We start from the raw sequence: 26,347 nt of genomic DNA on the forward strand, positions 1-26,347 counted from the left end.
AGATCCCCTTGCCGCCATCCTCGGCCAGCATCGGGACACCACCGCCTCTTCCTTCGTTGCCCATTGAGTATTTGAGTGAATGGCACTGCAATATTTGAACTGAACCACCCGTCTCTCTGTCTCCCCCTTCAGGTCTCAGCTCTAGTTTGTTGTGCATCACGCGTTCTTTGTTGCTTGATCTGGAGCTCTCTCCGTTTGACCCACGAGCTTGCCTGCGAGACTGTCCATCATACAGAGCAGACCTGACCACCTAACTTGAGCAGGACAACCACTTGCAGACCGAGCTCCGCCATGAGTTCGTACTTGAAATCGTACGCCTGGCCTGTCTGCGCTGATAGAGGGTGCAAACATGCAGACTGACCATGACTCGACCAGACCCTACACCACCTCAACCGCCTTCTTCGAGGCCATCTCGGAGGTAAGCCCCCCGAGAATCGACTTGTCCCGTGAATGTGTCCAGTTCCACTGACATCAAAACCGCAATGCGCAGGCCGGCATCACCCATGTCTTCGTCAACCTGGGTTCGGACCACCCTTCCATCATGGAGGCAATCACCAGAGGCCAGAGGGAAAAGGGCGTGAACTTCCCTAGAATCATCACCTGCCCCAATGAGGTACGCAAGAAAAGATCAAAGAGAGATGAGTGCTGGTGCGGCACTCTTTGGAGCTCTGGATGTGATGCTGAAACATGAGGAATCTCATCTAGATGGTTGCGCTGTCCATGGCCGACGGCATGGCGCGCTTGACCAACAAACCCCAATGCGTTATTGTCCACGTCGACGTCGGAACCCAAGGTCTGGCCGCGGCCGTCCACAACGCCTCCTGCGGCCGCGCGCCCGTCCTCATCTTCGCCGGCCTCTCCCCCTACACCATCGAAGGCGAATACCGAGGGTCAAGAACAGAATACATACACTGGATTCAAGATGTGCCGGATCAGAAACAGATTGTGGCGCAGTACTGCAGGTATACCGCCGAGATCAAGGGTGGCAGGAATGTCAAACAAATTGTCAATCGAGCTCTCCAATTCGCGACCAGCGATCCCAAGGGACCCGTCTATCTCTACGGTGCCCGTGAGTCTATGGAGGAGGACATCGAGCCATACCATCTCGATCAGCAGGTGTGGGGACCTGTGGCCCCCGCAGCTCTGCCACAAGAGGGCGTGGCGCTCATCGCGGAGGAACTGGTCAAAGCTAAGGAGCCCTTGCTCATCGTGGGCTACACCGGCCGCAATCCTGAGTCGGTGGCTGCCGCCGTGGTTTTGGCGGACAAAATCCCTGGTCTTCGGGTCCTGGATTGCGGAGGTTCCGACATGTGTTTTCCGTCAGATCACCCGGCGGCGCTGGGACTGCGGTATGGTAACGACCGAGCCGTCACCACTGCGGATTTCATTCTAGTGGTGGACTGCGACGTCCCTTGGATTCCTAAACTGTTCAGACCCAAGCCAGACGCCAGAATCATTCACGTTGACGTTGATGTGTTGAAGCGGCAAATGCCTGTCTTCTATATCTGGGCGTTTGCTCGATTTAGCGCTGATTCCGCCACCGCGTTCAAGCAGGTGAACGAATATCTGGCCTCAAACGAGAAGCTCTCTGCGGCTTTGTCAGACGAGGCCCACGCCGCGGCGGGGAGGAAGCGACAAGAGTCATATACAGCACGCTGGGGCGAATTCAAGGCATTGGCCAAAATACCCGAAGACCCGGCGAACACGGCGATCAATCCTCACGTACTGGGCGGTCAGATCAGAGCAGCCGTGCCGCAAGACACCATCTTCGCCGTCGAGGCTGTCACCCTGAGCACCTTCATAGCCGACCAGATAGCGCCCGTGCAGGCGAAGACGTGGATCAACTGCGGCGGTGGCGGGCTGGGGTGGTCCGGGGGCGGCGCGTTGGGCATCAAACTGGCGTCGGATTTTGAGAATCGCGACGTCGCGGCCGGCGACCGGTTCGGCACCAACAAGGGCAAATTCGTGTGCCAGATCGTCGGGGACGGCACGTTCATGTTCTCGGTGCCCGGGTCCGTGTACTGGATCGCGCGACGGTACGACATCCCGATCTTGACCGTGGTGCTGAACAACAAGGGCTGGAACGCGCCGCGGCGGTCGATGGTGCTGGTCCACCCGTTCGGCGAGGGCAGCAGGGTCGACAACAAGGAGCTGAACATCAGCTTCGACCCGACGCCCGACTACGCTGGCATCGCCAAGGCCGCCGCGGGGGGTCAGGCCTGGGCCGGGACCGTGAGCAGCGTGGCGGAACTGCTGGACGCGCTGCCCCAGGCCGTCGAGGCCGTCAAGGGGGGCCGCTGTGCCATCTTGGAGGTCAAGCTGTTTGAGAAGTTGCCAGACCCTGAGGAGGCGAACGTGAAGACGGCGGTAGCGGCGCCGAGTAGTGGGTGATTGCGTCTAGACGACCGACTACCTAGCTAGGTAGGTAGGTAGGTATGGAGATATGTCTGTAGTAAGGTAGGTGAAAACAGGTGACACGTGGCAAAAGGTACGAGGTACATAGATTGATACCACGCACAAACACCCCAATTAACTATTGAATACTCTGTTTCGGATCTGATCGGATGGCCTATTCATCGGGCCAGTTCCACGTACATATAATATATTACGTGACACACACAGACACGCTAGAGGGATAGGGATAAGGATAGGGAGAGACGGAGTACTCAGGTATGTAGAGATGCATTGGCAGTACATATCCCCACGTCGACACGTCCATAGGTCGGTCGTACTCGTACACGTACAGTACGTGGATGGTAGATGGTAGATGGTAGATGGTAGCATCACACAGTCACATAGAGTAGACGCGCAGAATGGAGGCAGACTCAGCAAAACTCAGCGAGATAATAGGTACGCAAAAAATGTAATAACATTAATTGCTATGGACAGGTCATGATGATGTGGTTCTTCATTCCCCTCCTACTACTACCACCACCACCGCTCACTTCTTCCCCCTTGGTCAGGCAACCCATCCAGGTCTGGCGATCCTGTCTTTCTATTTTGTAAGAAAACAGGGTTGGGTTCTTCTTATCTTCCGGTGCGCCATCACAAACTCGTTCTCGACAAAGGGACCAAGATCCAATACAGCCGGTCACCACTAATTGGCAAAGACGGCTGCATACATATCTTTTCTTCCCGAGATAGCCCGAGAGATGGCGCTCGGTAAAAAGTCCATCTAAAAGACGGAGCCCTTCCTCTCGACATCTGCGACAATCTCCTTGTTGAGGATACCGCCTTCACTACCCATGTGCTCGGCAAAAGTCTTGGTAGGCTTCCACTTGCTCGAGGTACGCGGGGTGGACTCTTCCATCATCTTGTCAACTTGTTCCAAGGTCAGACCCTTGGTTTCGGGGACGAGGAAGAATGCGTAGACGAATGCACACGTGCACAGGCCGCCCCAGATGAAGAAGACGGAGGATTTCAGGTTGCCTTTGTCCTCGTTGACCATGTAGGGTGTAATGACAGCAATGATCTAGGGACGAGGTCAGTTTAACCGATACAAAGCACTCCAGGATAGCACCACGGGAGGCTACTTACCGTGTTCCAGAGCCAGTTAGAGGCGGTCGAGAGACCCACACCTCGGGAACGGATCGGAAGAGGGAAGATCTCTCCGATGACAATCCAGGCGCCAGGACCCCAAGTCGAGGCAAAGAAGAAGATGAAGATGGCAATAAAGGCAATCTGTGCATTGACCGCCGAGATGTTGTTGGCGATGCTGTCACCGTCGGCGTTGGTATGGGTGTGGTTGAAACCGACCGTGACACCGATGATGGCGACAAGGAATTGGCAAATAAGCATACCCAAGGCTCCCCAGACGAGCAAAGGACGACGGCCAAACTTTTCCACCGTGTAGAAAGAGATCGGGGTGGAGCACACGTTGACCAGCGTGAAGATCAGGGAAATCAAAAAGGTGTTGTCAATGGCGCCAGTCGACTGGAGGAAAGGCGTCGAGTAGTAGAAGATGAAGTTGACACCGGTCCTGCGAAGGTGTCAGCCAACTGCGGACGCTACAGGAGGCAGAGCTCAGGTTTTGCTCGTGGGGCATTTTACTCACCACTGCTGCATCATCTGCAACGACGTCCCGAGAATAGTACGACGGAGATTGGATTTTTGATGCCACAAGCCTCCTTTGAAGCAGTTGTACCAGCTGGAGAACCAACCAGACGACGGAATCATCTCACGCTCGTACTCGTCGTTGGCGATGATTTCGGCAATTTCCACTTGGATGTACTCGGAATCAGTAGGCTGACCGCGGAGGCGAGAGAGTGCCTGCATAGCCTTCTCAATGCGGCCTCTCTTGACAAAGTATCGAGGCGAGTCAGGCAGGAACACCAAACCACCGCCGAGGATCAGACCCCAAGCAAACTGAATTGCAATGGGAATCCGATAGGAGCCAGTGTCTGATCGGTGTTCCGTGGCATAGTCGACGCAGGAGGCCAAAAGGAGACCGATCGTGATGCAGAATTGATACCCAGCCACGAGGGCACCGCGAACCTTTCGAGGACACTATAAACACACGACAGTTAGCTGGAGAGCAACGAAAATACACCAGTAGCCACGACTTACGATTTCACTCATATACAGAATCACAGTGGCGCTTTCGAACCCGACACCGAAACCAGCAATCAGACGACCCGCGACAATGACACCGAGACCGTGACCGGGCCCAGTGATCATTTGAATGATGACACCGAGAATATAGATGAGGCAGCCTGCGATGACAGTCCATTTACGACCAATGATATCGGCGACATCACCGGCAATGAGGGCGCCGAAGAAGGTTCCGCAAGACAGGATGGAGACGATCAGAGACTGGTGGGGCGACGAGAGAGCTGTGGCATCGGGGCCTTCAATGATATGGATGAACAGCTCGACGCCATTGACACCATTGATGTAACCGGAGTCATAACCAAAGAAGATACCACCAAAGGACGCAAAGGCACAGATGAGATAGGCTTTCCAGGTCACTGGAGCCTCGATGCGATTGACATCGTTGGTAGTAGAGAGAGCACGAACCTCGCCCGGCATGTTGGACTCTTTGGGGGGCTGAAACAAGACAAGGAGCAAAGAAGTGCTTGACAAGAAGTCAAGAGGGAAACAAGAGAGACAAGCTTCTCAAACGAGGAGACAGCATCTCTTTAAAGAAAGCTTTGGGCAGAGGCAAAACGTCCCAAGGGGAAAGTCACAATTGCAATGGAACTCTGGAGCTTTCACAGACCTATGTGGCTTGTTACTGGTCACACGCCTCGGAGGGGTATTGGGATGTGGAGAAAAGTCATCTGCTGCAGGTGATTGATACCAGGAATTCCTATTCTGAACAGGACCATGACCCATGGGGAGATCGGTCGAGACTGGTAGCAGAGAGGGCGCGTTGTCCACACGGCGGTGGAGGTCCCCTCCTCCATCGACATGGCGATTGTGTGGGAGGGAAAGAATCTCCAGATGGAATTTGAGTGGTCGGGCAATCGAAGCAACCCACAGAGCACCATGACAAGGGGAAATGTGGGTTAGTAGCGTGCCAGCATGCCAGCGTGCCATCGCCAGAGTTTTAGTTGCCCCCGTGATATAGGTGTTTTGGTGAAGAGGCTGCATACCATTGGAAGGACTGCATCACCTTGCAAAACGCGGAGTTACGGAGTTGGTCCAGTTTTGGTTTCCCGCCCCGCGCAGAGAAGCCAGCGAGGCTCTCCAAGCCGAGCTCCTTGCTGATCCATGGGCCTACCGCTGGCCTCCACCGTGGTCCCCAGTGCACCAGTGGGTGATGTTCGGTGACCTGCCCCAAACAGGACTAAAGGGCTCCGGGGTGGCTGAACGACAGCCTTCTTTGAGACACCATCAGACGTCAGAGGCGGCGGCTCCATTGGCCACGGGTGCTCGCCAGAAACTTTCAATATTGGCATTTTGACGTCTTTGTTTCCCTGCTTGTCTTGGTCAAGGCGAGTCCGGCTCTTTCTTGCTCAATGCTTGGCTCCCTATTGAAGGAACGGGATCCCAGTTCCAGGTCTTAGGTCTTTTGGCAGGGAATCCCCCCCCTCAGTCCCCGTGGGGCAAAACGCTGCAACCAACAATGGCTGACTGGTGGTCGTTCGTTTAGCACGCTGTAACGTTGGCCAGGGATGTCAAGGTCCGGGGGCGCGAAAAAAGCTTAGGCGATTCGCAAAAAAATCTCGTGAACTAACCTCGACCGAGGACGGAGCCTCCGAGATTAGATTTGCGGAACTCGCTAAGCGGGGATAGGTATCATCGTTGTCGTCCCATGGGGGTGTGTAGGGCAAGTATTACTCGTACTTTTGACACAACGATGAAGACACTTTGTGGCGGGCTGCTCTGGCAGAATTTGACCTTGAGAATCGTGGGACCAGGTTCGGACGAGGGGAGGACTGACAGTGGAAAAGAAGCCAATGCAGCCATCGGTCGATGAGAGGATGATAGACGGTGACGGGTGATGAAAATGATGTGAGTGATGACGACAAGGTGAGAGGAAGGAAGAGCTAGAGTTACTGAAAATTCAAGAGAGCCACTGAGAGGCCCTGGCACAGGACAATTTCCTCGGGTATTGGATGGTGCGAAGGTTTAAGCGGGAAACTCGTCCAGCTTGTAGTGCGGGCACTGCGGGTTGTAACCGCTACCAAAAGTATTTGACAGCAGCTGATCGCGAGCAAGAGGTTGATCAATAATGCCTAGAATGCCTTAGTAGGCATGTCCAGGCTGACAAGGAAAACTTTAGGGCCAAAGAACCCCGGAGGAGGGGCGTATACCTGCCTAGGAAGTTACCTAGGGCCGTTGGTTACCATCTACATGTATTGTCGGGGGCTTCAGGACCACCCAAGGAACCTTTTCTTGCCTGTTTGCTCAAGGTGCCCAAGTATACTTTGCTCCCAGGTAAGTATGTACATAGGGACGCACTGTATACCCAGGTAAACTCTTAGGCACCTACTGTAGGTCCAAGCGCCTTCCCGTGGCTGCGAGCCGCTAAAATTATTCGGCACAAAGCCAGCAAAGACTTTTCACTCCAGCCCATCATTATTATTACAACCTCGAGAACCTCATACTCCGTCTGGTGTGGCATTTTCAACGGCCAAATGCCACAACAATGAGACAACGCAAAGTTTTTCTCTTTGTAGTTGAGCTCCACTACAATCAGTGGTATGATTGATCACTCCCTCCTGAATCCTTCTAGAATCATGATTCTCTTGCAGCTCATTGACCTGGATGGAGTAGATTCCCATCTCGACTCCACTCCCTCCATGCAACATAGCTTAGTAGACCCGCCTTGGATCTCACTAACGCTCCTTGTAGAGCGAAGATTTACCGATGCTACCTCACCATGACTGTTGTCGCCTCCGTGCATCCTCTTCATACGAGTACCGCTCCAGCACATGGACTCCGCGTGGTCTTTTCCACGCCTCGGTGCCCAACAGAATGCACAGGTTGCAACCTTTTCGGCTACCACCTGCCCCTGCCTCTCATTTTGCTTCGCTGGTATAGCCTTGCCTTGTGAGGATGCTGGCTGGCTGACAGTACACGGGCGTAGCCACAGGATCGTGTTTAGATGTCTCAACACTTCCACGCATAGGATCTCGACCCGAAGACGATGCTCGCATCATGAGAACGGGTTGTAGCCATTTTGGTGCCAAGCAAGGCCGTGTCTGGCTGGGTCTCTGCTTACTCGTACACATTCCGAATGAAGACGAGGAACCGCCCTTGGACCGGAGCCTTGTGATACTGAAGTCGATTCGAAGGTGGCGTCAACATTTCTGCGAAGTTCCGGACATGATGGTTGGGTTTGGGACATTGCGTTCGTCCACCCTTACGGCGGACTCATCAGCGCAAATTGATGATGCTCCACAAAAGGCATTACCCGAGTACATGAGCAAGCCCGCCCTGTTGTTAGTAGCGACCGGGACGTACTCCTCTGACCCAGGACAAGCTTCTTCTCGGCGACGGAGAGATCGTCCAGATAGGCAAGGCTGTCACGTTTGCTAGACCCTTGCCACGAGTGTCTAGAAGCCAACGGCTTAATAGTCAAACGAGGGCAGATTGCTGACCAGAAGGACGTCCCTCTCCTCCCGAGAGTGTCAGAACTCAGATGATGCTCTTGCCTGCTTAAAATGAGTAGCTCGAATGAAGTAAAAAATGCATACCGTTCCATCACTCACTCTGCTTGGAGCTCACATGGTCCTCATCGCTCGTTCATGGTGTGGGAGCGTTGTCACCGAGTTAACCGCTTCGCGGACTTCTGTACCCTTTGTCGACTCGGGTTGTCGGAGAAGACTCGATGGCCAGCGTAGATGTAAGAAAGTCTAGAACAGGACTTTTTCAATAGTTAGGTTATCAGTTCCACAGGCATCCATTGGGTGTCCATGACACAGAGACAAGGACGAGTGATGAACGCTTCTGTGGGTGAGTGCAATTTGTTGTTAAATGCTTTACCGTAGTAACGTCAGCTAGTATATTTGCTTGACCGAATCAATTTACGCGCTCTACGCGCGACGCGTCCCCTGATACGCGACACCTTCTCCTCCAAGCCCATGGCCCCCCTTCTATTCTCCTCTGCACAGAACCTCCCTCACCACTCACACTCAACAGGTCGTGCACAATGGCGCTCAGTACTACTCAGCTGCGCGACGAAGCGGTCCGCAATAGAATCAGACTTGCGACTGAATTCCTCGACCCTACCGACGATGAAGCCCGGTCCTATCGTGCCGACATCGTTTTGATGCTAAACCGCGGTCTGAGACGACTTGTGGTTAGCATTGACGACATTCGAGCCCGTTCTCGAGAACTCGCCGACGGCATCCTCCACACACCCTTTGACTATTCTCTTGCCTTCGATGCGGCGCTCAAAAATATCATTGGCACCATACCCAACCGTGCCCCTTTCGAGCAAGATGAGGACCGTCTATATTATGTGGCATATTCGGGCTCATTTGGGGAGAATACCTGCAACCCTAGAACATTGGGAAGCTCTCTGCTGAATAGAATGGTCTGTTTAGAAGGCATTGTCACAAAGTGCAGTCTGGTCAGACCAAAGATTGTCAAAAGTGTGCATTGGAATGAGAAAAAAGGCACTTTCATGTTCAGAGAATACAGGGATCAGACTATGAGTGCCAATGCTCCTGCCAGTCTGAGTGTGTATCCACAGGAAGATGGGGAGGGAAATGCTGTACGATGAACTCTTGTCCACCTTGCTTTTGTCGTGAAACTAACTTGGATACAGTTGGTCACAGAATATGGCTATTGTACCTATCGCGATCACCAAACAATCAGCATCCAGGAAATGCCTGAGCGAGCACCGGCAGGGCAACTTCCCCGAAGCGTTGATGTTCTCTTGGACGATGACATGGTTGATCGCGTCAAGCCTGGGGACCGTATCCAGTTGGTGGGCATCTTTAGGTCATTGGGGAACAGAAATGCTGGATCGGGATCATCGATCTTTCGGACCCTCATCTTGGCCAACAACATCGTCCTTCTGTCCTCAAAAGCCGGGGGAGGAATTGCCCAAGCCACAATCACGGATCAGGACGTGAGAAACATCAACAAAATGGCTCGTAAGCACAATGTCTTCGACTTGCTGTCGCAGAGTCTGGCGCCCAGTATCTATGGGCACGACTACATTAAGAAAGCAATATTGCTCATGCTCTTGGGCGGAATGGAAAAGAACTTACCAAATGGCACCCATTTGAGAGGTGATATCAACATCCTCATGGTGGGCGACCCTTCAACAGCCAAATCCCAACTATTGCGCTTCGTGCTCAACACCGCACCATTGGCAATTGCGACTACCGGCCGTGGCTCGTCCGGAGTCGGTCTCACTGCTGCCGTCACCTCGGACAAGGAAACTGGGGAGAGGAGACTCGAAGCCGGTGCCATGGTTTTGGGAGACCGTGGGGTAGTATGTATTGATGAATTCGACAAGATGAGCGACGTGGACCGTGTGGCCATCCACGAAGTCATGGAACAGCAGACCGTCACCATTGCCAAAGCGGGGATCCATACCTCCTTGAACGCCAGATGCAGCGTCATTGCAGCTGCCAACCCCATTTTCGGTCAATATGATAGCAACAAGGATCCTCACAAGAACATCGCCCTTCCCGATTCGCTCTTGTCTCGTTTCGATCTGCTCTTCATCGTCACGGACGATATTGATGATAAAAGAGATCGGGAGGTCTCGGAGCATGTCCTTCGAATGCACCAGTATCGTCAGCCAGGGACTGAAGAAGGAGCTCCTCTCCGGGAACAATCCAATCAAATGCTTGGAGTTGGTGTCCAAGAAGACCAGAATGCCAGTCAGACCTCGTTGGTCTACGAAAAGTTCAATGTGGTGCTCCATTCCGGTTTTATGGCTGGCGAAAGGACAAGAGGAAACAAAAAAGTCCAGCCTGTCAGTATGGGCTTCATCAAGAAGTACATTCAGTATGCAAAGAGCAGATGTAAGCCGGTCTTGACGGAAGAGGCGAGCCACTATGTCGTCAACGCCTATGCCAATCTTCGGAACGATGAACTACAAGCAAACAAGCGCAGAACTAGTCCCATGACAGCAAGAACGTTGGAGACGCTGATCCGATTATCGACAGCCCATGCGAAGGCTCGACTATCTAGCAGGGTCGAAGAGAGTGATGCCATTGCGGCAGAAGAGATCCTCAAATTTGCCCTCTTCAGAGAAATTGCGGTCAAAGGGGATGGGCGAAACAAGCGACGCAAGACCCGTGATGCCAACGATGATACCTCGCAAGCGGAGAGCGACTCGGAAAGCGAGGACAACGATAGTGACGACGACACACCATATCGTGGGACAAGATCAAGCGGTGCTCGAGGGTCCAAACCACAGACGAGGAGTCAGCGTTCGACCCGCACCAATACCACAACAAATGGCACGTCACGTGGAAGAGTTAGTAGCAATGCGAATGCTGGAAGCGACGATTCAGCAGAGTCGGACGCGCAGGCTACTTCCTCCCGAAGTCAGCGACAGACAGGTACAGAATCGCAAATGTCTCGCATGAGCATAGCCAGCTCCATACCCAGTTCCCAGCTGCCGTCGACTCAAGCCGACTCGCAGTCCCAAGGTCCGAATACGGCACCGCCGGGAGGTGAAACAGAGTCAGAGTCGAGGATTTCTCAGCCACGGCTGGCATCTTTCCGTGCTGCTTTGGGCGCCCTGACCCAGACGTCGTTGTTTCAGAATGACATGGCTACTGTTGCGGATGTCAGTGCTGCCGTTAACCATCGCGTGTCTGAGGCTCGCGGCACCGAATTCTCCCAAGAGGAGATTACTGCTGCGCTTAGGACGATGAATGAGGCGAATCAAATCATGTTTCTGGAGGACAGTGGGGAGGTTTACACTCTGTAAAGATCATTTGTGTTTTTCTTTTGGTCAATGGATGGCCAGGTGTGCGAACATCAGGCGCTGAGTGATATATATAGTATTGATGTCCGACGACAATGATCAGTGAAACGATTTTTACTCTGCGAATTCACTTGCACCTTTCTACCAAATTTCATAGCGGAAGACAAAACAGTAGATCGACGCCAAAGTCATCCGGACGATGGTAACGACGGTTACTCTCCCCTGAGATTGTCAGGCTCGATCGCAAACGGCGGTCCTTGAGCTCTCATCGAGGTACATAGCTTGTACGAAAAGAGCACTCAACTGAGGCAATATCAAGTATATCAACCGATGATTTGCCATCACGTTGGCCACCACACAATCACAGAGTAAGTACCGCGTAAGGAAGTGGCTTCAACTTCAACAGAGGACACAGATTGATGCAGGTGGTCGATATCGATATTCAGGATTGAGGCGATGGAGACGAAGAATACATTCTCCATAACAACAGAATTTGGGATGCAAGGACAAGGAACCTCGACTGTGTGTGGGATGTGAATTCCATTGTATATAACCCTCCGTGCCTCCTTGTTGGTATGCAATGTGTGTACCTCGTAAACTGGCCGGAGTGGACGCGCTCGGCAACAACAATTATCCGTCCTGCGCTAGTCCGTTCCCGGCGAGGCCTTCCTCACCTTCATTCAACCGCACACAAAACACACAGCAGAAGACGAACTCGTCTATCTCAAACACGCCGCGAGCAGTGAGGTGATCCTCAACTGCGCTCATCGCGTGCCTTGTCTTCCTTGAGCCGCCATCCCACCTCACATCGCTGCAAACAAATCTGACTTCCACGGACCCCCTCATCAACAACAAAGATCACCGTCGCGTCCCACTTCCAACCGGCGCTCTCTCACTCTTCACTGACAGCCTCTTGCGCTGCCGCCAACTCTGCCTCAAGCTCCCTCACGAACACTTGGGACTGTCTCGCAAACATGTTCCAAGCTTCCCAGTTGGCCCTTGCTTGATAGTCCTCCAGTGTCTGGTCCTGGAGTTGTCGATTCTGGCAGCGCCAGAGGAGTCGGAGCATCTGGATGGGGTTGGCTGTGGTCATGCGCTCCCCAGTGTCGCTCGTGTAGGCGTCACTGATCTGTGTCCCCCAGTCTTGGCGGCGTTGTCTCCACCTCCTCACTTGTGCGTCCTCGTCTCCCACATGGTGGGCGAGGATCGCTTGCTGAAGCTCACGACCTCTTGCCTGGGTGATTCTTGTAATCTCCTGCAGTTGTCTGGTCGTGAGATCAGACTCTGCAAGTATTGTCTGGTGGTGAGAGGCTGACGTTGATGTTGCAGCACTAGCTCCAGTGCCCAGAGCGCCGTGAGCATCTTGCTCGTTCTCTTCGGAGTCGTTGTATGCACTTCTTCTTTCCCTCCTCGGGGGTACCCGTCGAACTCCTGTCTCTTCGAAGGCCATTCTATCTATCTCTCGGCCCATGGCCGCCTGAATATAGTTCCAGGGCCGGGTTGCCCCCCTGGTATTTCTCATATCGGTAGGCATGAGGTGCCAAATTCGATCGGCGCCCCACCCTTCAGCAAGAAAGATGCGCAGCATTGTGCCCCAGGCGTGCCTCGGGTAGAAGAGGATGATTGATGAGAGGGTGAGTCCTGCGGGAAGCGGAGTGTCTTGATGAGGGTAATGCCCTCCTCGGTGGCGGTCACTTCGGCCACGCTCTATGATAAGAGACACCCTGGTGACGGGGTGGCGGTCACCATCCCTGAGGACTAGGTAGTTTTGACCTGATCTGAGCCCCGTGCCCAACCTTGTTGCACCTGTTGGAAATCGGAAGTTTGCAGGTACCAACTGAGGTGAGTCAGAGCGAGGAACCACTGGGCGGCTTCGTGGTGTGCGAGCAGGGTTTGTGTTTGCTTGCTGTCCTGCCGGTGCAGGGGTGGTGGGAAGCGACTGTTGATTCATTGTGTCGACTGTGGACTGAACAAGGCTTTTCTCGGATGAGAATCGAACAAGGCTTTTCTTGCTTGACGACTGAACAAAGCTTTGCCTGACTGAGGACTGAACGAGGCTTTTCTTGAATGAGGATTGAACAAGGCTTTGCTTGATTGAGGACTGAATGAGTCTTTTCTTGAATGAGGTTTCCAGGAGAATTGTGCTGTGGAACGAAGATGAGGAAGGAAAATTTTGGTCGAAGAACGAAGACGCGCTTTGGGGGTTTGGGTTTGTTTTGTTCTGTCCAGCTGACCTGCAGTCGTGAATAGACTGTCACAGCTTTGAACGCGCCAAGGAGGATTGATATCACTTTCAGTGCGGTGCAGTGAGGCAGTGACTGTCGGACACCTTGCGTCTTGACGGGACACTTGGCTCGATGACCATGATCGCACTACAGTCTACAGGCACCATCAAGTTGCAAAAACCGACTTAAATGCTGAAGCCATGCAAACAGACCGCCCTCATCTTCAATGACACCAAACAAGGAGAGGCTGCAAATCCCGAGTCATGCGGCTTAGACACATGTTCCACAGGTCAGGGTGCTCTCCAACGGCCTGCTAATCAGCAGCCCTGAACCTCGAAACAACGACGAACCAAGATCCCAACTATCTCCGCCCTTAGCCGGTGTTTCCAGCGCTGTCCACGCGACTTGAGCAGCAAACAAAGTCGTGTGATAGCTCACTGATGGCAACATTCGAAGTGGTAGTCACCAGGTCTCCTGTGAGCGTCTGTGAGACAAAGAGATGTTGGTTTTTATGACACACTGTGCACGGCTGGGGAACGACAAGACTCTGTTTGTCAGGGGTGACTGGTCAGTTTCGGCAGTCGGCCTGTTGACAGGAATCTGCCAGTATAGCTGTGAACGCAGACAGGTGAGTCTGGCTCTCAATCCCGTCCAGCTACCTACAAGATGACCATGCAATAGTCTGCGGAGGATATAAAGTACATGGGACTTACAGCTCCATCAGCCGCGGGCTCATGGCCTGCGACATGATCTGACTCAAGCAAAAGTGATTCAAGTTTCCCTTGAACATGGAAGGCGTATACAATCCATTTTTCCTACGAAGAGACACTGATTTACCATCTCCCAGTAGAGAGAGAAGTCTTCCTCAGCGACGCCATGGCCTGTCCATCAAGTCGATCAGCAAGAAAGAAATGGGTAGTACAAACACTTGGAAGCTGCTTCGAAGGCATGCTGCATATCGAGTGTCGGCTTCAAGACTACCAGCATTTACACACATAGAACCTGTCGAATACAACCGTGCCCACCTGTTCTTAACCATACCCGCCTCGCCGCCTACTACCTTTCGAGATTGATACAGCTGGAAAGAAACAATTGAAAAGAGATCGTCAGAACCTATGGCTTTGACTGAAAGATTCGGTATTGGATTGACGTTACTAAGAACAAGGGCAGATTGCCGTCACTCGCTCAAGTAACTGCTAGGACTGCTCAGCCACCGTCTGAACACCGATTCACTGCTCTACTTAACACATCCGTCTCCCCTCCACTCCATCCGTCGTGCTTACATTCGTCCAAGCGATCTGCAGGAGGTTCTCAGAGGTTATCGCTGCTGATACCCTCGATATTATCGGGACCACTTCACAGCAACAGGCCCCTGAAGGAAAACAGGACCTATTTTTCGGCCGTCATCCTCGGCAAGCGGACGCCCTGAAGTCGTCGTAGAAAGAAACCCAACATCATATCGTCTGCACGGTAGACTCTCCAGGTACCGCCACGGCCATCTTCAAAGACATCCTGTTGCCTCCATGGAAGGCTTCAGTCACAATGCTCACGCCTCATGGAGTCAAGGGATTGCATCACCGTGAAACTCCGCCGCATTCTCTATGGCCTCCCGCAACCACTCTTCGTCGTTGTCAGCCAGCTCCGGCAAGTCCGAAGATGTCGTTACCTCGTCATTCGAGTTTGCGTCGGCACTATCCTGGTCAAAAGCTTCTGACAATATCGTCGCCCACTCGGATTCAGTCTCTTCATACTCAACTGGCAAGTCGGCGGCCGTCAAATCCAACGCGAGATCTAACCCACCAGGGATAGGATCCCATGGTAAAGGATCCAAATCGAACCCTTCAAGCATATCTTGCATCGGCAGATTGGGAGACAAAGCGACGTCTTCTCCTTTGATGGCTGAAGTCGGGTTTTCGTCGAGGTTCCCGTTTGCATCTGTGGCCAAATCCGTAGATTCCAATTCGGTGTCGGATTCGGCAAATCTCACTCGCTTGGCAGGTTTCGCCGCGGTTGGAGAGTTTGGTCTATCTCGCTTCGAGCCGCGTGAGGACAGTGCACCTGAGTCGCTGGAATTTGGCGTTCTCTCAGGCTCCAGGTTACTCTGATGGGAGACAGGGACGTCTTCTGACTGCGGATGTGCAGTACCAAAGCCCGGTTGCACCGCCTTGGAGGCATCGCTGTCAAGGTCTGCAGTCCATGACAGTACTTCATCCACCAGCCCAGCCGTCAATTCTCCGGCCGGGATCGCGACCACGACGTCGTTCAATCTTGCCAATCTGGCGATCTGGACCATCAGAACATAAGACACTGCCGCCTCTCGAGCCGTACGCAGTGGCTGAGACGAGACCTGCACATTCGGAGAATCCAGCATACTTATGACGGGCGCTGCGACCAGGTCAAAGATTGCACTTTCGAAGGCTGGGCAATTGCGAATATTCCGAAAGCTGAAGAAGCTCTCGCTCGCAGAGTTGCATGGCCAGTTTGTCATGCGCAGAATGAGTCGCTTGCGTTGGAGACCTTGGCTAGCACTATACACGGTGTCGGCATCGATGATCTGACCAGCACGCGCTCGCGACTGGCTCCAGTAACCCACCATGCATTCTTTGTACCGCTGCAGGTCCTCGGCCGAATCCCAAAGCTGGTGCTCTCTCCCGTTGTGCTTGAATGTTCTTGTCAATGCCAGTTGTCGAGGGGATCTGTCGTCTCTAGCTTGACGGTGAGGGTATCTCCGAATCGCTGGAGCAGTGGGATTGGGAAACTTGCCCTGGAGTTTCGACGCGCCGTATTTCTCAGTGCCGTCCATCATGCACGGTCGGATCTTTGGTGCGGTGCACAAGGCGGTGACTTCTTCTGCAGAAAGGCCCGACAGGCGGGCGTCGAGTCTCTTTGTCAAGAAATTGGCTCGGTTCGCCCAGGCCTTGGATTTCGTGATACCGAACGACTTGAACTCCTCGATGGCCTTGTCGGTCAAGCAGGAGTAGATGTCAGTGGCCGACCAATGCCACTGGATGAAGGCGTCAAGGTAAGACCCGCGAATGTGGTTCGGATACTTGCTGCAGAGCTCTTCCAGAGACGCTTCGGGCGGGATCGGTTGGTCGAAACGAGGGAAGGATGGCAGTTCGGAGTAGACACGAGGTTCGTTGTCTGTCCTATGCTCGTGGACTCCTGGTCTCGTCCCCACCGATCCTGCTAACGGTGTCAGATAGGTATTGGTATATGGTACTATATAGTAAGGAGACAACTGACCGTACTTCATCGAGGAACGCACTGAAGCACGCTGTTTCTTGTCCATGGGTTGAGGTACTACCGCTGTCGAAGAAGTATCGAAGGCTTTACCGCGAAGGGGAAGAAAAGGAGAAGGTTAGGTAGGTACCTAGTGGCCCCTTACCGACGACGGTTGATGCTGTTTGAGGAGGACAACGAGCTGCTGCTGCTGCTGCTGCTGCTGCTTTGTCTCTGTGTTTTTGGCCTTTGAGAGTGTATCGGAATTGCTGGCTGGCTTTGCTTTACTTGGTTGCAGAGGGATGAAGTAACGGCTTCAGAAGACGATCTTGTTGCTGTGTTGAGATTCACTCCGAGAATGCAGATGGAAGAACAGGTACACTTCCCTGCTATTTAAGGGATCGCCGTGGTCCCCAGCATCGGCATCAAACCCCGGCGAGGCTGTGGCATCGAGATGCCTTGCCTTGCACCCAAAGCACAGTTGTCGACAATGCCTGAGCATACTGTCTCGCTGGACGACAAAGCAACAGCCTTGGCCAGGGGCAGGGCAGGACTGCGTTCCCCCGCAAACAAAGGACATCAAGGCAAGATTTTGAGACGCTGGAACTGCCTTGGACAATCAATTCAGTTCAATTCAATCTACATGGGGCAGTTCGAAGCAGGGCAGTTAACGGAGCAGAGCATAGCAGAACAGAGCGGAACCAGGCGGTTGTGAGTTTCCGTTGCTGCAAAGGGGGTGAGTCTCATTCGTCGCTAATAGGGGTTGTTCCTTTGTTATGGACAAGACAGTTGACTTTCCTCAAAGTGAGCCAGTGATTGAGTACACGGAAAGAGAGAGAGAGACATCCTTCGCTTCAACCGAAACTACTTCACCGCTTCACGGCATTTTTCATATGCATTGCCAATACCTCATGCCTAATGCATAGACAACACGACAAGGACGACGAAAAGGGGTTTCGACCAATTATTTCTGTCTCGGATACTGAAAGCCTCTCTCTCTCTCTCTCTCTCTCGCACTCTCCCTCTCTCTCTCTCGCACTCTCCACTCCTCACTGTCCTTCTCTCCTGATAGATCAGCCTTGTTTCTCTCTCCCCACTTTGTCCCAGACGCACGGCTTTCTGTACGAGCCAATAAAGAATAGACAGACAAAGGAGAACAAGAAACCAAAAGACAACAAAGCCTACGCGTGGTTGGTGCCCGAATGCCCAATGTCCAATGTCTGCCAGAGCTCAATCAACCAACAAATCAACCGATCAACTCGACTCGGCGCCTAGCTACCCGTCTATTGTCGAATTAGGGGGAGAGAGAGAACTCGCTTACCTTTGTCTTTTCTGTCCCGTCTCTCCCATCTCTCCCATCTCTCCCATCTCTCCCAATCTCTCCCATCTCTCCCAATCTCTCCCATCTCTCCCAATCTCTGCCTCTCTGAAAAAAAAATAGTCTGCATGACTGTCCACGTGAAGTCTTGTTGTCAAACAAAGAACCTTGGAACTTTTACGAGGGGTCACGGTGGTCAGGGGGGCCGGGGTAAGGGAGATTCTCAGCCCTGTCATGCCTTGTCAAAACCTTGCCAAGCCAAGCCTTGCGGGAGGGAGGGGGACTCGGCCAGTCTCGCGTGGATGCCTTCACCCAAACTTACATACCTACTACAGGTAGCCAGGCGAACTGAAAAAGAGAGTAGGTCATTGTATTCAATTCGATCATAATTCAACTTGACGACATTTTGATTCTCAACATAGTAGCCGAACAACGATAAGCCAAATAGTGCTACTGCCATAGAGAGCACCTACATATACGGACTTAGTAACTTTGTACTGATATTTGCAAGGCAGTGGGTATCAGGAAGTCAGGCAGGTGCTAGGTATTGCTGCCAGATGCTGTCCTACGAGGACCACACCACAGACACAATGCCGACAGCCCTTGATGCCAGTCTCCATCACCTCCACCACGCTTAGAGCAATGCTGTCACAACCTCCTCCTCTGTGACAGATTTTCACATCTCATCATTATCATCACCCCTCTACCACTTTCGCCCCCGTCACGCCGTCGGCTAGTCATTCACCCTTCAGCTTATCCTGCGTGACCGTGAAGGCGTCATTGAGCAGCGTTTGCTCTTCCTTAATGTGGGTGGCTTTCAGACCCGTCGCGACCGAGGCACTAGGATCTCGGCCTGCGTACATGACGTGCCGTCTGTTGTGGTGCTCCGTCTCATTCAGTAGCGTTTCAATCCGTGGTTGAACAAAACTCCATGCTCCAGCGTTGAGAGGCTCCTCCTGACACCAAACGATCGTCTTGGCGTTCTTATAAGTGTCGAGATTCTCTTTCAATAGTGCCCATGGGAAGGGGTTGAGCTGCTCGATGCGGGTGATTGCCACGTTCTTGATGCCCTTGTCCGCACGGTGCTTATGCAAAGCTGCATACACTTGACCCGTGCATAAGACGACGCGGTCAATCTCGTCTGCCTCAACGATTCCCTTGCCGTGCTCTGGATCTGGGATGATCCATTGGAAGTAGGAATCGCCCGTAAAGTCTTCCAAGTCGGACCGGGCAAGAGGATGGCGAAGAAGCGATTTCGAGAAGAACACAATCAATGCTAGTAGCAGATAGTATGTCAGTCAAGCACCACGTTTTCCCAGGGATAGTGTTTTTACTCACGTTTTCTGAACTGCCTGTTCATCTGTCGTCGGAGAATGTGGAAGTAGTTGGACGGCGTCGTCATGTATGCCACCTGCATGTTGCAGTCTTGGTGCTGTCGATCAAGCTTGTCTGGTGACGGGAATACTCGAGGCTCCTCATTGCAGAGTTGCAGATACCGTTCCATGCGGCCACTGCTGTGCTGTAGGACCAAGAAGTTAGTCTTGTTCATCAGTCCAGACAGGGTTGTGAATAAAAACTTACCTCAGGTCCCTGTCCATCATAACCATGAGGGAGAGAGCAGACGAGGCCAGACCTTTGCAGCCACTTGACCTCTCCCGATGCGATGAATTGATCAATAATACATTGGGCGTTGTTGGCAAAATCTCCAAATTGCGCTTCCCACATGACAAGCGCATTGGGCGACGAGAGGGAGTAGCCATATTCAAAACCCAAAACTCCGTACTCACTCAAGGACGAGTTGGAGATGGTAAAGGCTCCTTGCTCTTTGGCAAGATTATTGAGAGGTGTCCAGGTCGCTTCAGTCTCCTGGTCGTGCAAAACAGCATGACGCTGGGAGAAGGTGCCTCGCTCAACATCCTGGCCGGACACACGAACATGGTGACCTTCAAGACAAAGAGTGCCGAAGGCGAGAGCCTCGGCCGTCGACCAATCAATGCCCTTGCCCTCCTCAACAGCCTTCTTGCGACCAGCGAGAATACGTTTGAGGTTACGATGGACGGTGAAACCCTCCGGGGCATCAGCAATCTTTGCCCCGATCTCTTTCAGCATATCAGATGGAACTCCAGTGGGAGGATGGGGAAGGACTTCAGTGGCGAGCTCCTTGGGCGATTTGAAGCCATTCCAGGCGGAGGTCAGCCATTCCTTGCCTGTAGGTTGATAGTCTTTGCTTCGATCGAAGCTGTCATTGAGCATTCCCCAAACCCATTTCTTGTGCTCGTCGATGTCTTCTTTGGTGAAGGTGCCCTCTTGGATCAACTTGTCAACATACTTGTCGATCTGAGGCTTGATGGACTCTATTCGCTTGTACATGAGCGGTTGAGTGAAGGCCGGTTGATCCGTCTCGTTGTGACCCTGCTTCCGGTAGCAGACAATGTCGATGACGCAGTCTTTCTTGAAATCAGCTCTCCAGTCAGCGGCCAGTTGGCAGACGAAGTTGACAGCTTCTACATCGTCGCCATTGACGTGGAAAACGGGAGCGTCAATTGCCTTGGCGATATCCGAGCAGTAAGGAGTCGATCGGGCAAATCTGGGATCGGTGGTGAACCCAATCTGGTTGTTAACGATGATGTGGATCGTACCACCAGTGGAGTACGCAGGGAGAGCATGGAAACCCAGCGTTTCGTAGACCACCCCTTGAGCCGCAAAGGCAGCGTCACCGTGAAGCAAGACACCCATCGCTGTTTGGTGTTTCTTCTCGTCATCGTTGTAGTGTTGAATGGCCCTGGTTTTCCCCAGCACAACGGGATCCTCGGCTTCCAGGTGAGAAGGATTGGCGACCAGGGACAGTTGGACGCGCTTGCCAGACGGTGTCGGTCGTTCAAAGTTCATGCCGAGATGGTACTTGACATCGCCGGAGCCTTCGTCACTTGCCTCAGTGGTGCCCGAAAATTCACTAAAGATGGACTCGTTGGGTTTGCGGACGACGTTGCTGAGAACGTTCAGTCTTCCTCTGTGCGGCATCCCAATGACAATGTCCTTGATCCCATAGTCCACGCTCCTGTCAATCATGGCTTTCATGCCCGGAACGAGAGTCTCGCAACCTTCCAATCCAAAGCGCTTGTCGTTGGGGTACTTTGTGGCCAAGAAAGCTTCAAAGCTGGAGCTCCAGATCAGTCTGTCGAGGATGCGGCGCTTGTCATCCACAGAGTATTTGTACGGGGTTGGCACTTCAATCCGGTTTCTGATCCAGTCACATTGCTCTCGATCCGGAATGTGGATGTACTCGACACCATATGACCCGCAATAGATCTTCTCGCAGGCAGCGATGATATCACGCAGTTTCATCTTCTTCCGCGACTCGGTGGCAAATCTGGGGAGAATACCTGGTCCAAGGACAAATTCTTGGTCCAGGTCGGCCTCCGTAAAGCCATAGTGATCCAGCTCCAACTCTTTTGGTCTGCGGTATCCGAATGCTTCTGCCTCGCCACGGATACCAAGAGGATCGGTCTTGGCTTTGTGATGTCCGGTTGACTGATATGCTCTGACAAGCAGCTGGACTTTCAAGTGATTTGTGACGTCTTCGCCTGCAGTGCCGGCCACTGCGCTGGGAGCGAGGCTGGCTGCCCCTTCCGCTTGGGAAATGAGGCCCGGAGGAGGCTGGAATGCTTTGGACACTGGCATCGTTCCTTCTTCCATGTTGTGAAAGTAGGCTTGCCACGAGACATGGACAGACGACGGGTCTTGCTTCCATGCCATGTACATCTCGTCGATGTAGTTCGCGGTGTTGCCTTGCAGGAAGGAATCGTTAGGATCCTGTTGGAACGTTCAGACAATCCTTCTCTCCACACAGCAGCACCTAGGGAGATACATACCACGCCCTTGTTGCTTTCTTCGGCTGCAATAGCATAGCTCCTGCGCTGCATTGAGCTGTGAGCCATGACAGCTAGTGGTTTCCGCCCGGCGACGAGGGCATTGCGACGACCTCCGGAGACCACGCTGACATTGGATGAAGTGCAGAAAGCCCTTGAAGCTTGCGCAGCTCGCAAGGGGAGCTTGCCCGCAGCATAGCGATACATGATGTGGGTGGTGATGGTGAGCTAATGATACAGAGAATGATCCATAGGAGAAGAAAACAGGTTCAAATGAGCGAACCGCACCTGAGCCACACCACTGACGAGAGAGTGGAAGGCGGTTGAGACTAGGGATAGACAACGAAGAGTCGAGATTGAAGGTGCGAGAAGCGGAAGTGTCAGGAAGACCTAGATCCAAAGGTCAAGGCTGTTATTACGCAAATCCCGCAAACCAGTTTAGGAAGAGGTGCTGCCCTGTAAAAAAGTTGCACGTGAATGGGGAAACATAGCCGATGCCAAGACAACCCAGAGATGCATGAATCATAAACATGATGTGATTGGTGCGTCTAAACTTGGCAGGAACGCCGAACCAATCCTTCTCCTCTCTGCAAGTGCTGACAGTGTACCAAGTACTTGTGCATCACATACTTGTACAAAGCACAGTATTGCTGAGTACTCGTATACAAGTGTATATATATTTCAAGTTTCTATGGGGTATCATATCGTCATCTCCAATGTACTTTTGCAAGGCCATAATCTATATCCAATCAGGCGACCCTCATCTTTCGCAGGTATACTTCCGCATATTATCCTGCTCTCAGATCCGCGCTCCAGCTAGATACTCGCGGTCAATAACTTCAGTTCCGCTCCCCTCGTCCGTCCTTCTCCTCTCCAAAACCCATCCACCATCTAAATCACGAGCATAACTTACGCTTTCCGCACCACTGCTGGTCCGGCTGTGATGGCCTTTCCGTCTTTCAAACCCAGCAGATCCCGGAGACGATGGTAGTTCCTCCTGTGATGTTACTACCACAGGCTCACTCATTTTCTTCCGCGGCGTGTTCTGTGTCAATGTAAGGTTTTTAGAGTCTTCATCTTCTTCCTCCGACTCGGGGATTCCAGCTGGCGACGTCCGCCCATGAATTGAGGATGCCATCCGGCTCGCATTAAGATCCGAATGAGGGAACTGATGGTTGGAAACGTGCGCAAGTGGGGAACTAGCCGGGTTCCCTGCTGCTGAGCTGCTAATACTCGACGAGCTCCCTCCAAATGTTCTGCCTCTGAGCTTCATCAGTCCGCTAAAGCTCATATCATCATCATAACCCGGGGAGTCAAGTTGTTGAAGTAACTCCGCAATCCCGGGGCTGGGCATCGAATGGGCTGAAGCAGGCATTCCCCCTGGTATCGCCAATGACACCACCGAGTTGCGAGTACTCCACTCACTGCGTTCGGTGATTGGCGTCAAGCTTGGTTCCTGGAAATTGGCCTTCCCACTGTGACTTCGCTTTACCCCGTTGGATCCCCGGTCCGCAAAGTAGCCGCCATTAACAAGCTCTGTATTGCCTTTGCCGTAGGATCGAGCATAAAACCCAAACTCTTGACCATAATACCCTTCGTCGTCGTTCTCCAGGACCTCGGCGTTGGCCTCTGCAATCATGGGATCGTCATCCATATCATCGTCGAAAGGAAATCCATCGTCCTCAGCAATGGCGGAGCTAAAATTGTAGCTGATACGGCTATCTTCGGAGACGACTCCAAGTTGACTGCTTTCAAATGGCGACTGTGAAGTATCATCTGAGTTCTGACTGAAGCTGACCTTTCGATCAAATCTGCCATTTGCAGCAGCTTGGTTGGCTGCGAACGCCAAAGCGTCGTGATACGCAGCGAGATTCGTTTCGGTGAGTCCAGTGATGGAACCACCACGACCGAAGTTCCCGTGGCTATTCGGAACAACTTCTCCAGAGTTTGCGTTGACACTGTTCCGATGATCATTGTGGTTCACTGAAAGTTTTTCGACGGCGTCCTCCCAATGGTTGACAGCCTTCACTTCCCCGTCCAGACCAGCTGCTTGTTTGGCTGCCTCGAATTTTCGGGCATTTTCGGCTGGGATATCGCGGATTTTGCCTGTATCGTCATCAAATAGTTGTTCGTCAAAAGTTGTTCCCGAAGGATCCAATTCGATTTGATCAAACTCGCCATCGTCAAAATATAGGTCTTCATCATCAAAAACCCCTCCGCGAGGACGAGAGGTCTGCCGTGAGCGTCTGCCGTGTATTTCGGCCGTCGTGATGCCCAGCCCTCCGAGCATCGGCACCTTTTCAACGTCAACGACGCTGTCTTTCTGAGGAAATTCTAGACTTCCGTCTTGGAAAGACTCTCTCGAGTCGGCAATCCCAATAGCAAAGCCTTCGTGGTCGCGGGGAGTAGGCTGTGATGCATTATTGGTGCTCGTGGGACTAAATGTCATGGATTGAGGAGTAAAGTGGAATCCTTGTAGCGATTGTCGCTGTAAAGTCGTGGTCTTGACATCGGACGCGATCAATTCTTCGGCTTCTGATGGACCGTAACGAGCCACAAGCGCATTCCCTACCGGGATGTCGTTACCGAAACCATCATCTTCGTCAAAGTCTGCGTTGACTCCAGGGATCATTTCCTCTAAACCGTCGTCCGCATCGAAGTCATAGTCAGCAAACTCGTCCTCTTCGTCTCCATCCGGCACAGTGGTCTTCTTGATCGCTTCATGTTGTTTATGTTTCTCTTCGAGCAACTTCTCTTGCGCTGACGATCCTCCCCCTCCAATCTGAAAGCTAAATCGTGAGGAAGTACTGGTCATGTGCTTTGGAATCGCCGCCGGTGGCGGAATATCAAACTTTGGGGACGGTGTACTCTTCGGAGGAGGCGTCGGAGGCGGAGGGGAGGCCTCCGGGGAGGCCTGTCCTCTCGGGGGCATCGGCAGATTCTCCTTTCCCGGTGGTGGTCGTGGCGGTGCTGGCTTTCCGTCCTCGTGTGATCCAGGCCTGGGATCCAGCCCTGCTTGTGGAACAGCGGACGGTAGCCGTCTGGCGAATGCTGGTACGCTACTCTCATCTAGGTGGTCGTTGGGCATGGTGAGTGTATGAATATTGTGTAGGTAACCCGTCCGTTCGGGTTGCAATGATGGTCGATCATCCTGAAAGTGTTCCTTGAACATCGGGCTGTGTGGTATACTTGGTGGTCCATTTGGGACCATACGGGAATTGGGTGAATCATTGCTTCTGCTGGGGTCTGGTCCGTACCCAGAACGCAACGCTGGAGATTCTACACTGCTGATGTCGTTGTGAGAATAAAGCCTTCGCGATCGTGGAACAGAGAAGTCATGGACGACTTTTCCTCGGATACTTGGGTCAAAATTATCTGGCAAGGCCGGTACCGACAGCGTGAGATTGACATCCTCGAGTTTCTGATTCTGGGAAGACCTGCGACGGGCCAATAAACTCATTGGATTCAGCAGATTCAGCCTGCTCTTTTTTCCCGTATGTCCTTTTGCTGGAACTGATTCATCATGCGCAGATTTGTCTGATATTTGGGTGGAAAAGCTGTAGTTTCTAAGGCTTGGAGACAACGCATTGTCTCCCAGCTTGACGGGCGGGTCAAGCACCTTTCTCTCTCCAGTATCGAGACGGACAGAGGGAAGGACAGCAGACGGCTTAGACGCGTAGTCTGATCCTATCACTGGGGATTTTGCATAGGAGATGGGAACGGCGTTGTTCCGATCGATCGCATCACTTGTCGCAGGACGGGCAGCTTCGTCAGGCGGTCCAAGTCTGTGGCGCCCAGTTTCCTCGGAGGATCTCTGTTGATGTTTCGGTTCAACCGGAGGGGATTTGACAAAAGGAGGGACGGATGGAACGGACGCAGAGCGGTCGTAGAGGGGAGATGTGAGTGTGAGGTTTAGGCTGAGCGAAGGGCTGTCCGACTCATCTGTCGCGGACGGCGTGTCGACGGGACTGAGCGCCTCGCTGTATCTATTTGGACGGTCAAGAAGTCGTCTTGGATAGGAGGGAGAGGATGGTGAAATCTGGTCAGATCTCCGCCTGCGACGCTGCAGAGGGGCATAGGACGGCTTGTTGGCGTTCATATTGTAGTCCTCGAGTAACAACAAGTGGAAACGACCGCTAAAGGTTCGCTCTTGATCATTCTCCGACTTCCCCCCAGCCTAGAAGGACAAAGATTTACGGCTGCTGCATTGCTAAAAGGGTAGAAGAACGATTGCTCGGGTGCGCAAATAAATGGTGGACTCGACTGCGGTGTGAAGCTCTCGCAGGTAATGGGTGCGGTCTTTATCGAAGCACAAATGGTAGCGGGGCGGTGTCGAAGAGTTTTCAGATGAGAAATGCCGTGGAGA

General features: G+C 52.7%; 6 protein-coding genes across 6 annotated transcripts; 2 read left to right on the forward strand and 4 right to left on the reverse strand.

Moving 5' to 3' along the window:
* Nucleotides 1–349: 349 nt before the first annotated feature.
* AYO20_07819 (hypothetical protein) lies at nucleotides 350–2,391 on the forward strand (the record flags this gene model as incomplete). Its single annotated transcript, XM_022646103.1, has 3 exons — nucleotides 350–418; nucleotides 491–613; nucleotides 706–2,391. The coding sequence occupies 3 exons, from the start codon at nucleotides 350–352 to the stop codon at nucleotides 2,389–2,391; spliced, it is 1,878 nt and encodes a 625-aa protein (XP_022497897.1).
* A 784-nt stretch (nucleotides 2,392–3,175) lies between these two features.
* Nucleotides 3,176–5,028, reverse strand: AYO20_07820 (hypothetical protein; the record flags this gene model as incomplete). The annotated part of the gene is made up of 4 exons (XM_022646104.1): nucleotides 3,176–3,472; nucleotides 3,538–3,979; nucleotides 4,055–4,506; nucleotides 4,567–5,028. 4 exons carry the CDS (start codon nucleotides 5,026–5,028, stop codon nucleotides 3,176–3,178), a joined length of 1,653 nt encoding a protein of 550 aa, XP_022497898.1.
* A 3,571-nt stretch (nucleotides 5,029–8,599) lies between these two features.
* On the forward strand, nucleotides 8,600–11,350 carry AYO20_07821 (hypothetical protein; the record flags this gene model as incomplete). Its single annotated transcript, XM_022646105.1, has 2 exons — nucleotides 8,600–9,166; nucleotides 9,221–11,350. The coding sequence occupies 2 exons, from the start codon at nucleotides 8,600–8,602 to the stop codon at nucleotides 11,348–11,350; spliced, it is 2,697 nt and encodes an 898-aa protein (XP_022497899.1).
* Nucleotides 11,351–12,239: 889 nt separating this feature from the next.
* On the reverse strand, nucleotides 12,240–12,797 carry AYO20_07822 (hypothetical protein; the record flags this gene model as incomplete). The annotated part of the gene is made up of 1 exon (XM_022646106.1): nucleotides 12,240–12,797. The coding sequence occupies one exon, from the start codon at nucleotides 12,795–12,797 to the stop codon at nucleotides 12,240–12,242; it is 558 nt and encodes a 185-aa protein (XP_022497900.1).
* A 2,336-nt stretch (nucleotides 12,798–15,133) lies between these two features.
* On the reverse strand, nucleotides 15,134–16,864 carry AYO20_07823 (hypothetical protein; the record flags this gene model as incomplete). Its single annotated transcript, XM_022646107.1, has 2 exons — nucleotides 15,134–16,758; nucleotides 16,819–16,864. 2 exons carry the CDS (start codon nucleotides 16,862–16,864, stop codon nucleotides 15,134–15,136), a joined length of 1,671 nt encoding a protein of 556 aa, XP_022497901.1.
* Nucleotides 16,865–18,849: 1,985 nt separating this feature from the next.
* Nucleotides 18,850–26,080, reverse strand: AYO20_07824 (oxoglutarate dehydrogenase (succinyl-transferring), E1 component; the record flags this gene model as incomplete). Its single annotated transcript, XM_022646108.1, has 5 exons — nucleotides 18,850–19,388; nucleotides 19,451–19,631; nucleotides 19,694–21,925; nucleotides 21,985–22,209; nucleotides 22,895–26,080. The coding sequence occupies 5 exons, from the start codon at nucleotides 26,078–26,080 to the stop codon at nucleotides 18,850–18,852; spliced, it is 6,363 nt and encodes a 2,120-aa protein (XP_022497902.1).
* Between the last annotated feature and the right edge of the window lie 267 nt (nucleotides 26,081–26,347).

This window comes from Fonsecaea nubica (assembly GCF_001646965.1).
Source record: "Fonsecaea nubica strain CBS 269.64 chromosome Unknown Scaff57, whole genome shotgun sequence".
NCBI lineage: Eukaryota > Fungi > Ascomycota > Eurotiomycetes > Chaetothyriales > Herpotrichiellaceae > Fonsecaea > Fonsecaea nubica.